Source organism: Leuciscus leuciscus, assembly GCF_965113295.1.
Source record: "Leuciscus leuciscus genome assembly, chromosome: 13".
In the NCBI taxonomy this organism is placed as follows: domain Eukaryota; kingdom Metazoa; phylum Chordata; class Actinopteri; order Cypriniformes; family Leuciscidae; genus Leuciscus; species Leuciscus leuciscus.
In genome coordinates this window covers 34,902,977-34,916,464 of record NC_138737.1, presented here as the reverse complement: position 1 = coordinate 34,916,464, position 13,488 = coordinate 34,902,977, and the positions used below count along the sequence as shown (strand labels likewise).

General features: G+C 41.1%; 1 protein-coding gene across 1 annotated transcript in view; it reads left to right on the top strand.

The window, feature by feature from the left end:
• Positions 1-666: 666 nt before the first annotated feature.
• Positions 667-13,488, top strand: part of acsl2 (acyl-CoA synthetase long chain family member 2) — a 43,740-nt gene continuing 30,918 nt past the window's right edge. Inside the window, exons 1-3 of the mRNA XM_082188709.1 lie at positions 667-823; positions 11,054-11,301; positions 13,355-13,469. Of these exons, the coding sequence (XP_082044835.1) occupies positions 11,056-11,301; positions 13,355-13,469 (361 nt within the window). The 5' untranslated portion in view covers positions 667-823; positions 11,054-11,055. The remainder of the gene's footprint in view (positions 824-11,053; positions 11,302-13,354; positions 13,470-13,488) is intronic.

Below are 13,488 nucleotides of genomic sequence, written 5' to 3'. Positions count from 1 at the left end.
ATATATATATATATATATACACACACACAAAATAAACTATATGTGAATAAAAGCCTAAAGTAAATATGTTCATCATATAAAGTGATAGTTTCTCTTCAGACATTTTGGACTAAACCACTCAATTCATAATTCGTTTTACAATCTCTTTATGAACTTTTTGAAGCATCAAAGTGGTAGTTGTGTAGCTGTCAATGGAGGGACAGAAAGCTCTCACATTTCATCAAAAAAGATCTTCATTTGAGGTCTGAAGATGAACGAAAGTCTTACAGGTTTGGAACGACATGAGGGTGATTAAATAATGACAGAATTTTTTTTAATTTTTGTGTGAACTATCCCTTTAACATATATATATATATATATATATATATATATATATATATATATATATATATATATATATATATATATATATATATATAATGCATTAACACATAATGAAACATGCAAAAATGCTGATAAACCAATGATAACCAATCACCTAAAAGTAAAATAGTTTTGATTTGTGTGAATTAAAGTTAACAATATAATATCAGAATGGAAACTAGCTCACAAAGGATATGTTTCCCGGTTCTGATAGGCCTCCTGGAAGATGTTGCCAAAAAATATGTTAAAGCACGCACATAATTGGATGAGGAAGTATTCTGAAAACTTGGGAGAAGTTTGAGGAGGTTTTGGCCCGAGGCAAGCTGACTGAAGAGGGGGAGCGAGGGCGTGTTTGTGAGGGACTTAACACTACTGGCTCTGGGGTCCGGGAGGGATTTAACACAGTCTGAGGAGAATAGAGAAACTTTTGGAGGACGGGCGACTCAGATTCCACACACAGGTAAGAGCCAGTTTCTTAAAACTTCCACAAACTATGTGTAAATGCAGCGATTTTGTACAAATGTAGAAAAACGTCGTAGTTCTTGAGAGAAAAATAATTTTGTTTGTACGGGAGAAGTTGCCAAATTCATCAATGGAAATTCAATTCATTCATTCATTCATCACTTAGCCCTACTCGTTGTCCTGTTTATAATTCAACATTTGGTTTGTTTAGCAATACATCAGCTGTTTAATAGTTACTTTAACGTTCAAACATCGTCTGTTGAGTGAGTGAAATGATTTTATATACAATGATTTCGTAATATCTTATAGTTTGGCATCATCGCGTTACACGTGCACGTATTTTGTAAACAAGCGCGCCGTGGCAAATGTCTAAATTACTTATAAATACTTTAAAAAACTTTAATAATTAACAGATTTAAGTAGTAACACTTTAAGATATTGTTCAAATGGTTTCCTTGCAATTCATGTCATTAATGCCCCTTTTCAAAACACGCACACATAGTAGCCTACATATAGGCCTATTAAACATTCAACTAGATATAACTTTCTGGTTGTCAAACGTTAGTGAAAACCTGTGGTTATAGGACATATCTTTGAACTTGAAGACAACAAATGTCACATCCACTAAAATTAACAAAAAGTAGGCTACCATGGTACTACCATTTTATATATATATGTGTGTGTGTGTGTGTACCATGGTAGTATCTCAAAGTACCATGTGATACAATCAATGTTGCCTACCAAAGTGCCAATTTTTGGTTAGATAGGCTTAATTGTTAGATGGCTACTTTGAATAAACTTAATTATTTTCTAGTATTGTGTGTTGATTCAGTGTTTAATGTTGTGCCGGCTCATTTGGGTGTGATTTTGATCAATATTATACTGAAGTAAGGGTGTGCTTGCTGTTTGTCAAGGAAACAAAAACTGTAAAATGCTGCCAGCAAAATAGTGTGGTTGAAACGCTCTGCTTTAGAGCAAGAGCCAGTTTTGCCCGCTGAGCAGAGGACTGGCGAAGCACTGTAGATGTTGTGCATGTGTGTGGCATGTCTAGTCATGCTGAATAAGGTTGTGCTGGTGTAACACACTCACACAATCCAGAATTAATTGGAATTCATTGCAGTTCTGTTGGTGTTGGTAGGAGAAAATGCTTTAAAATGACTCATAAAGCCCTGAAATAAAGCACCCTGTAGGATGAGACGCATATGATTTTTCATAGCGATATTGTGAAACATTGTGTTTTCCAGTGTAAAAACATAACCTACTTCCACTTATACAGGTTGACACAGTTACATTTCAGCCACGAGGACGCATCACTGCTTTTCCACATTTCTCTTCCGCTACCAGACAGTTAATTTGTCCGCTGTGATGCAACACCCTCCCCATTCCCTCATCCCTCTCTTCTCTAAACCTTTTCAGTGTGATTCTGTGTTCTTCATGCTTCATTTGGGAATCACAGCCAGAGAACACCCGGGCCATTCTCTCATTCACCCCCTCCCTCATTCATTAACCATTGGGCAGGCGCTCGGATCTCCTGCGCTCTCTCATTCCCTCATCATATTCCCTTTCAAATCCTCTGGAATGCCACTTTTAGAACGCACTTCATATGACATCATATCCTGTGAACCTGCCATTTCCCATCCCTGTTATTGTCCAAAGGTTGCTCATTTGTAACTTAGGAAAATTAATTGAGATGTTTTCAGTCCAGTGTTGTTATTGTTAACTGAAACAATTAAATATCAAGCATTTGTGTCACAAGCAAAATTCTTAATTTAATGTAATTGCTGTTAATGAGAAACAATTGGTATATTAAAGGTGCTCTAAGCGATGTCACGCGTCAAAATTTGTCGTCACGTATAGCAAACCTCTCCTCACTATCCGCTAGCTGCCTGTCCCCTGAACACACTGTAAAAAACGTGGTCTCTGTAGACAGCCCAGGCTCCACAAACGGCAACAAAAACAAACTGGCCCAGCCTGGACCACGAAACATAACAAACAGTGTTCCAGCCAATAACCGACAAGAATGATTTGGGGGTGGGGGGGTTAGTGCGCGTGCACATGAAGGGGGGTGTGGGGAGTGGAGGAGAGAGAAGCATGAAGAGGGAAGCTAGCTAGAGGAGAGATGTCCATGACAACGACAACGACTAACGCTAGAATTATATTCTCTTGAATTTATATGTGGCCGACACACGACCAAGAGACAACGTTGTGATGAACAAATAGCAAAGAAGAGGGAAAAGGAGAAGGAACACGCGAAGTCCCGAATTTACATCAGAAAAGCACGGAAGGGAGGGGGAGGGGATGGGATGAGGAGGAGGGAGGGTCGAGCTAGCCTCCGTTTTGTTTGACAATACTTCGAACGTCAACAAGAAGTGACGTAGAGCACCTTTAAGGAGATCTCAAAGTTTTCTTTCCAATGGGCTCTTTCAGTTCTTTTCATTCTCCATTCACACATTCCTTCTCTTAACTGGTGAGGTTTTACCTTACACACTTGGGAACGGATGTTCGTTCTGGATGCTGAAGGTCTTTTTTCTAACAATGTGCCTGTTGTTCTTGAGCTGAGGTTTTGTTGACATTGTAAGAGGTTCAGCCATGCTATGTGTGCGATCAGGGCAGTTTGGTCACAAAATCAAACTTAGCATTTGTTCCATACATACTGAGGAGTTCAATCCAGCCGTATATCTGTTGAAATGAAACAAGATGCTGACAAAATGGAGATCACAATGAGATATCTTGTCCAGTACACAAGATACATAGCTTTATTATCTTTTGTCTTCAGACATATTTAGGCAAAAATTAGCTATGAATCATGCTATACAGTTTGCTAGGGTGTTCTGGGTTTACTCATTTTATCCACCAGGCAAAACTTCTAGTCTGATCGCTTAGAAAAGGAACATGACGCCTCTCAGCTATAAGGCACATGATCTGAGGTATCAGTCATGTCAGCAGCACAAAATGTGCTCAAGGCGTTTCTTTATTCATCCAAGTGGCTTCTCCCGTCACAACATTTCCACAACATTGTGCTATAAAATGACCCTTGATGAAAGACCCAAGTACTTGAACAGAAGCACACTAACATCCCGCTGCCTGAGGTTTCTTCTCTGAACTACAACCTATAATGTTTTATGATGCTTTTTAATGGGTACAATTTTACGACTTCAAACTTAAAATGCGGTTTAAGTGTTCGACACAGGAAACAACACCATCCTGGCATCACAACCGCAAAACATTTGCTTCCTGTCGCTACATGTAAAGACCCTGCAACAACACTAATAAGGGTCTTAATGGACCTTAACCTGTGTAGACACCTTATATAATTTGACTCGACCATAGATGGAGGGTGTGTAAGGCTGGGGAAGGTTTGCCTTTCCATGGCCACGGACTTCAGACTAGCGTATAGTCTGCCTGCTGCTGCTTCTGATTGCTTTTAGAGGGAAAAGTTGGGCTGCGTTCCCCATACCATCAGAAGCCTATAGATCATAGAAGCATTGCCACCAATGATCCAGTGTGTATCTGAAAGGTTTCTTTACGACGTGTTTTTGCAGCGTTTAGCAGTGTAGCCAATCACCTGTTGATTTCTTGAACAAGATCGCCAATCAGAGGTGTTTAAGTTAGCACTGAAAAAAAAAAAAACTCTGTGTTTTGGGTGGTGAGTGGATTCAGGGTTCTGCACGCTAGCAAATCCTCTTATTATAACAAAGTGTAGACTTTATGTAAATAAGAGATTCATTGTGCAGTCAGTTTCATTGATTATAATTAAACTTTGTAAGATCGCGATGAACTTTTCTGTTCAAATTAACAGTGGTTTATGAACGTAGATGCTTTAATAACAAATTGTTTATCAGGAGTGTTTATGCTGGGATGTGTACTGTAGGTTGTGCGGTGATATGTAACTGAAACTATTTTAAGGAAATGTATTGAATTTTTTTAAAGGGGAAGTGCATCTCTTTAGCCTTACCCTAGAATTGGCTCACGCACTGCCTATGCACTTGACTGAAAACAGTGTGTTAGGTAGAGTTGTCAAAAAGTACTGACTTCGGTAACGAGTCGGGACTGAAATTTTGCATTGATCATTGTAGCCAATCACAGACATATCCAATGAGCATGTCAACACAATGGCCAATCAGAGGTGTTTACGATTCCGCTCACCAGCACTCAAAGGGTCACAATTTTTAAATTTCAGTACCGAAGTTGGTACTTTTTGACAATTCTAGTGTTAGGTACTGTCTCAAGGCCATACATCACATCTAATTTCCACAACCCATGTTTTCTGGAACTTTTTGTCTCAAGCAGGGGCGTAGCTACCTGTACATGGTGGCCAGTGCCACTGACTTTTCTCAGCTCAAAGAACAATGATACTGGCACAAAGGCCATGTACACAGTCCAGCTGAACTAATAACATGCCCAAAGATGCCTATAATAAGTGGACATGGCAGCTCTGCAAGAGCACTCCTGGCGAATCTGCTATGAGCATTTAAAACACAGCAGAGCTAGATGCGAACTCGTGCATGTTTACATTGAAAAACAATGGAAAAGTAGCACAGTGAAATGAAAACATGTCTCACAGCCTCGAGACATTGCTATGGTTACTTTCCACTGCAACCCCTCCAATTCTACTTGCTCCGAGTGCCATTCAAACCGGCGTTTCCGGCATGGGAGGCAGGCACACTAACAAGTACGCTAAAGGCCACAGCCTGACCACAGCGTCAGTTTCTTGAGCGATTCTTGAGGGCAAGGGGGTGAGGTTTACTAGCTCACTCCCACCCGGGTCACGGCACCAATGTAACCCCTCCAGTTCTACTCACACCGCTCAGAGCGGGATTTAAATCTGCGTTTCCGGCATGGGAGGCAGGCATGCTAACAAGTGAGTTTAGTTTTTTATACAAACTGGGTGACTAGTTGAATTTTTGTGTTTTCATGAACCCAAAACATTGCTTTAATTGCATAATATTTAAAATCCCACATTTGTCTCCATATATCTGCTCTTTGTGAGTTGTTGATATCTACCGTGTGGATGTTTTGAGAGCTTGAGTTTTCTTCAGGTTGTAAATCTGTAGGCCTTTCTTTTGAATTTGCTTTAGTTCATTTAGCACCAGTTTGAGTAATAGCCTCTGTCGCTCTCTCCCCTCTTTGTTCTGTTTAAGTTCCCAAGTGAGTGCCAGAAACACACAATAGTGCCTGTCTACCTCTAACAATGCCCGTTACGAATGAGGGAGGGAGGGAGAGAAAGAGAGAGGTCTGTCCTCATCTGTGACGCGTAATTATTTTCAGATGTCATCTCTGCAAAATCCATTTATCTCCAGCTTTTGTGGACCTGTGACAGAGAGAGGGATGTGCAGAGATGGTCATATGAAAAGGGATGTCACTGTTTGTAGTTGCATTGCTTCAACCCTCGCCTCTAAAGCGACCACATGTAGGGTTCACAAAGTCCTGTGGAATATAGAAAGTGCTTCTTTTTTTTTTTGCATGGTCAAATAAATAAACTTGCATGTTAATAATCCAATTAATCTCATGTTTAACATGAACATGCATATGATATATACACTACTGTTCAAATCTTTAATACTTTTATACAGCAATGATGCATTACATTGATCAAAAGTCATTTCAAATAAATTTCAAATGCATGCTGTTGTTTTAACTTAAATGGAAAAAAAAGTTAAGTTAAGTTTCCACAAAAATATTAAGTAGCGCAAGTCTTTCTTGAGCAGCAAATCAGCATATTAGAATGATTTCTGAATTATCATGCGACACTGAAATGTTAAATAATAAAAAATACATTTTAAAATACGAGTTATTTTAATTGTAACTAATGTAACAGGTTCACAATATTACTGTTATTACTGTATATTTGATCAAATAAAACATACAAAAAAAATCGTACTGTCCCCAGAATTTTGACCGGTATTGTATATGTATCACATCAGATTTATGTGAAAGAGAGATTTATTTATTTATTATTGAGCATGCATGTAATTTGAAATTCAGTATATTCCATTCTGTTTCAAATGCATTATGGAATTACTCTTTAAAATGATTTAAATGAATAATCTAAACTGTAGAAATGAAATATTTAAATGTTCAATATTAGTACTGGTTACTGATTTAAAAAAAAAAAAAAATTTTTTGTTTAATAGCTGATATACACATATCTGTGACTGCACATTCATTCATTATTGAAGTGCCAAATTAGGCACTTACTCTTTGAATATGACAGCATAGGATAATTAGTATAATAAACTATGCCACTTATATATACATATTTTATAAATAATGGTTATGGAGTAAAATATGAGTTTATAAAATATGAGTAGGGGGAGAACGGGGTAATGTGAGACATCGGGTAATGTGAGACACCCCCTATATCTAGGCAATAGAACACAATTGTGGTCATATGACCATTATGTTTTCAAGCCCCTTCCATTTCCCCTTGGCCATGAAGGAGAGGACCTCATGGTGCTGTCGTAAGCATGTTTTTTTCACAAAAATATTTTTTTTGCATGTAAAAGTAAATTTTCTTGCTGTCAGCTTAATCAACTGTTGTGCCAAAGCAAATTGATTCAGGTAAAAAAACTTATATCACACATGTTGATGAACTACCAACATATAAAACCATGTGATGATGCTAGCTGAAGATAAGCCTGAATTGCTAAGAGAGATCGTTTTTTTCTAAAATGTGGCGGTGGGGTAAAGTGAGACAAATGCTGTGGGGTAAAGTGAGACATGAGGCACAAGTTAAGTTTAGTCTTAAACATATTTTAATGTAATATTACATGACATATGTTTTATTTTTAATGTCATAAACATAGTAGAAAAGCCATCATGCCAAGGCAATACACCAGGAAGAAAACCTGGGGCAATGCATACGTTTTACCTTTGGGATCAACCGAGAAGCCCCGGACGGTGAACCGCAATGCGCAGGCTCCCTACACACAGGTCTCGCTCCACTCGGGCCTAGGCTCGAGACAACACGGCCACTCATAGGGCGCATGAGGAACCATCCACCGGGGGCAGGGGCAGGAGGCATCTGGATCGAGGCCGTAACCGGGAAGGGCAAAGTTTGGCTCTTAAGACATGCCAGGGGGGCCCCAACTAATCCAAGCCTCCCGACGCGTCCGCGGCCACCTTGCGGACATCCGTTTCAGACGGGCCATCTGAGTCTCCCGAGGTCAACACGCAAATCGGGGAGGAGCAAGCTGCTCCATCCCCAGGCGCGTCCGAAGCTCCAATCGACCGGGCACCCCGACTTGACGGCCCGAAGGAGAGGGTGCGCTCCTCTGGGCCCCAGGCAACCTGGAGGCGCCTGTTTTCCATTACCTAGTCCGATAAGAGTGTCGTCTCCCTCCTCTACAACACCCCGAGCGTCCGTGGTTGCTCCAGCAGGAGGCCAGCAGGTGTACGGATCTGACTTTGACTGGAGATGACCCACCGTCCCTGGGGCTGGCCCGGGAGGTCTGCGAGCATGGAGCTCTTCTTCAAATACAAGATATTTTTGGACATTTTTACAAGGAGGAATATCCTCCAGTGTGTCTTTCACCCCTAGCTCACCCAGGACGGTGCACGTTCAACGGTGTGCACGCCCTGGCACCGAGGGACTGGGTGTCCAAACCAGACCCTATTTACTGGAAGTCTCGCCCGCACAAAGTGCACTTTCCCTGGGGTGGGTCAGGCTGTTTCCCCACCCGGTCTGACCACCACGGTTCTCTGGTCCATGTTCCTTGTCCGAGCGGAGCATTGTCCCACCTCCACAAAGACCCAAAGGTCCGTTTTAGGACCGACTTTGCTCCAGACGGAGCTCCAGCGGTGGCGGACAAATACGAATCTGGCTCAGGACGGGCCACCCTCCCTGGGCTGGCCAGGGGAGGTCTGACTGCATTGAGTTTTCCAAATGTATCACAATAATTTGGACATAGTTCTTTTTTTTTAGGAGGAATTTCCTCCAGTGTGCCATTCACCCTTAGCACGCCAAGGGCGTTGCACCTTCATTTGGATGCGCACCGGTGGGTCATCAAAAAAATGTGCTTAATTGACCAATCTCCATGATTCTGTTACTAGTCCGACATTAGTTCTGGAATGTGTGGTTGTCAAGCTAGCTGTCAAGATTCTTACTGTTACAACATGTGTTGTTATGGAAGTTTCAGAGTGGAAAAAGTAAGTGGATCAGTTTACCCCCAGCTGGTTCACTTTACCCCCTTGATTTCTCTGGTCTGTCTCAGTTTACCCCTAAGCTGGGGTAAAGTGAGACACAAGACCACTTTTTTAAAAACAATCATATTTTCACTGCCCTTCAGCCTGAATACATTCTAATAATTTCCATTGCTAGGAAACATCCTGAATTAATGGGAAATGTGTAAATTTGACTGATATATCATTTTAGCTCGCTTAGAGGGGAACAAATGTAAAAAATGTCTCACTTTACCCCACTCTCCCCTACAAAGATATTGGCATTTCTGTGGTCTAAACATTTTCAGTTTTTAATGAATTTTGAGTCCATATTATGATACTATTATTGTAAACATTAGTAATATATATATATATATATATATATATATATATATATATATATATATATATTTTTTTTTTTTTCTCATTAGTTGTTATAAAGTTGTATTGTTTATATACACCCATCAGCTGTCTAGATGTCATCCATGTCCATTAAAAAACCCATATCTGTCCCATACTAAACATTTAGTTGTGACTCTGGCTGGCTTCAGTGTCTCTAGTGTTAAGTATTCTGGAGACAAACATCATGGCACTTGCTTTGGTGGCATTTAAGGAGTGAAAGAGAGGGAAGGGGGCATTTTCCCTCACTGTGGGAATACCAATGCAGGACGAGGGGTGATGACATCATCCTTTATCCTCCTGTTCTTTAATGGGGGGAGGAAGTGGGTGAGAGGTTAGATAATAGGGGGTGAGATGAGTTTATTTGAGAGAGAGAGAGAGAGAGAGAGAGAGAGGTTAGAGAATAGGGGGTGAGATGAGTTTATTTGAGAGAGAGAGAGAGAGAGAGAGAGAGAGAGAGAGAGAGAGAGAGAGAGAGAGAGAGAGAGAGAGAGAGAGAGAGAGAGAGAGAGAGAGAGAGAGAGAGAGAGAGAGAGGAGAGAGAAGAGAGAGAGAGAGAGAGAGAGAGAGAGAGAGAGAGAGAGAGAGAGAGAGAGACTGTGTACTGTGAGACTGTGAATGGAGTCCCAGGATATGACCGTGTTTGGGTCGTCTCATGTGATCTTTACAGATCATCTCATTGGCAAACGCGATCACACTCATTCACACTCGGGCCTCCCAGTCACCCCCATCTCACCACCAAATCACCAATGCCAACTGTACTCACTTCACCAGTGTCATGTTCTGCTGCTGGACAACATTAAAATAAATTTTCAACCTGTCAGCTCTCCCACACGCAGCTCTCTTCATCTCCACCTGTCCTTCCATGTGTCCTGAAACACATTCACACCTGGTTGTGTTTGTGTTTTGGCTGCCTGCTAGAAAATGTCCGAAAGTTACCCCGAGCGCCTGTTGTGTGTCGGCCAATCATCATTACTTCCTCCTGGCATTCAAACGGGACCCAAACATTTGTTGGCTTCTCTCACGGCCGAGTGGTTTTCATTCAGGTTTTGTTCTCAGACCTCTTTACGAGAAATCAATGAATGTTATTCATAATTTGGAGTCACTGCACATTAACTTTAAACTAAATATGAATGCACCAAATCATTTCAGCATGCAGTTAGATTAATGAACTATAATTCCTGGTGATGTTTTTTTTTAGCGATGATTATTATAATCTTATTTCATAATGATGTTGCCAAGCATGTTTCATAATAGCGGTAAGTCACTCAAGGGAAACAGTAGCTGCGTTTCCAGTACATTGAGCCAAATTTTTGCGATATTTTCTAAATGTCGATAAAAAACGATTGCGAAATGACAGCGTTTCCATTAACCGATGTTATTCAACTAAAACGTTATTTTTTCCTCTTGCGATAAGTCATTCTAACAATTATGGCAACGGATGTTAGCAGGTTTATGTACTGTATATCTCAGTCGCCGCACTAGCCATTATTATTAATGGAAGGAGATGTAGGCGTGTTATAACAGCATTAATGGCAAAGAAAGCACATTGGTATTCACATGTGTTTCTCCCTCCTATCTGCTTCAAGGTCTTGATAAATTGTGGCATTTCTTTGTTGTTTAGCATTATGATGATGGTGATGGCAGTGAATCTGTGTCTCTCTCCCAGCTATGCAGTTTCAGGAGTGGTTGCGTTCCCTGCGTTTCAGTGGAGGAGATGGGAAGTCTGAAATGGACAATCTGAAGACCCTCCTTCCGTCTCTCCCCTCGTCCTTCTCTCTTTCCTCTCTGTCCCTCTCTCCATCCTCCATCATCGGGCTAGGAGCGCTAGCCTCTCTCACAACCTACTGGCTGGTGACCAGACCTCGACCAATCCAGCCTCCATGTGATCTGCAGGCCCAGTCGATACCTGTACAGGTAACTGTGTTGTTAAAACTTGAAATAAAGCTCAAATAAAATAAAATATAAATGTTACAATTTGCCAACTATCTGAAATAAATGAGTTTACTAACACTAAATACAGTATATATACACTATATTGCCAAAAGTATTGGGACACCCCCTCCAAATCATTGACTTCAGGTGTTCCAATCACTTCCATCGCCACAGTTGTATAAAATAAAGCACCTAGGCATGCAGACGCTTCTACAAACATCTTTGAAAGAATGGGTCGCTCTCAGGAGCTCAGTGAATTCAAGCGTGGTACCATGATAGGTTGCCACCTGTGCAATAAGTCCATTCGTGAAATTTCCTAACTACTAAATATTCCACGGTCAACTGTTAGTGGTATTATAACAAAGTGGAAGCAATTGGGATCAACAGCAACTCATTCACGAAGTGGTAGGCCACGTAAAATCACAGAGCGGGGTCAGCGCATGCTGAGGCTCACAGTGAGCAGAAGTCGCCAACTTTCTGCAGAGTCAATATCGGCAGACCTCCAGACTGTGTGTGGCCTTCAGATTAGCTCAAGAACAGTGTGTAGAGCTTCATGGAATGGGTTTCAATGGCCGAACAGCTGCATCCAAGCCTAACATCACCAAGTGCAATGCAAAGCGTGGGATGCAGTGGAGTAAAGCGTGGGATGCAGTGGAGTAAAGCACTGGACTCTAGAGCAGTGGAGACGTGTTCTCTGGAGTAACGAATCACACTTCTCTGTCTGGCAATCCGATGGACGAGTCTGGGTTTGGCGTTTGCCAGGAGAACGGTACTTGCCTGACTGCATTGTGCCGAGTGTAAAGTTTGGTGGAGGGGGGATTATGGTGTGGGGATGTTTTTCAGGGATTGGGCTTGGCCCTTTAGTTCCAGTGAAAGAAACTCTTAATGCTTCAGCATACCAAGACATTTTGGAGATTTCATGCTCCCAACTTTGTGGGAACAGTTTGGGGAATGGCGCCTTCTTATTCCAACATGACTGCGCACCAGTGCACAAAGCAAGGTCCATAAAGACATGGATGAGCGAGTTTGGTGTGGAGGAACTTGACTGGCTTGCACAGAGTTCTGACCTCAGCCTGACCGAACACCTTTAGGATGAATTAGAGCGGAGACTATAAGCCAGACCTTCTCATCCAACATCAGTGCCTGACCTCTCAAATGCGCATCTAGAAGAATGGTCAAAAAAAATCCCATAAACACACTCCTAAACCTTGTGGAAAGCCTTCCCAGAAGAGCTGAAGCTGTTATAGCTGGAAAGGCTGGGCTAACTCCATATTAAACCCTACGGATTAAGAATGGGATGTCATTAAAGTTCATGTGAATGTAAAGACGTACCAAAACTTTTGCCAATATAGTGTATAAAAAACTGATAAAAATGACAAAAAGCATGACAAAATTACTTAAATTAAAATTTAAATAAAAACCGAAACTATTTCAACATATTAATTAACTCTATAATAGTCTATAAATAATATTAAAATATCACTGACAGTGATGATTTGCTCACTGCATACTCTTAATGCCTAAATACAGTATGTGAAACCGTATGCAGAAATATTGTTTTCACATGATTCCTCATTTCCGTGTTGAGTGAACTTTTGGCAGTCTAATAAAATCAGTAAGTCGACCCTGCTGATAAAGCCTGCTTAAAGCAGCCTAAACTGGTTTGCTGGTCTTCTCTGATTTTAACTGTCTCTGGTCAAGCTGGTCTTTAGCTGGTCTAGCTGAGCTAATAAGCTGAGCTAATAAGCTGAGCTAGTACAGTCTGATCAGGCTGCAATGCCCAACTAAAGCTACATTTTTTTTTTTTTCTGTATTAAAAAACATATTTAACATGTCTTCTGCTTTATTCATCACAATTGAAATGGAAGGTCAAGGTCAGTATCGACCACTGTGTGTTTGGGTAGCTTACTGTACAAGTTTTTGCATATGCATAACATTTTTTTATACTGTGCATAGTATACTGAACTAGATCAATAGTTCTTTGCATGTCAGTTTGAATGATTGATGCCATATTAACACATGCTTATGTTTCCAGGGAGACCAGAGCTGTAGGCGCTCCGCGTTACTGAAGGATGACAATCTGCTGGAGTTCTACTACGAGGACACAAAGACGGCATACGACATGTTCCAGAGAGGACTGCGGATAGCAGGTGTGTGTGTGTGTGACGC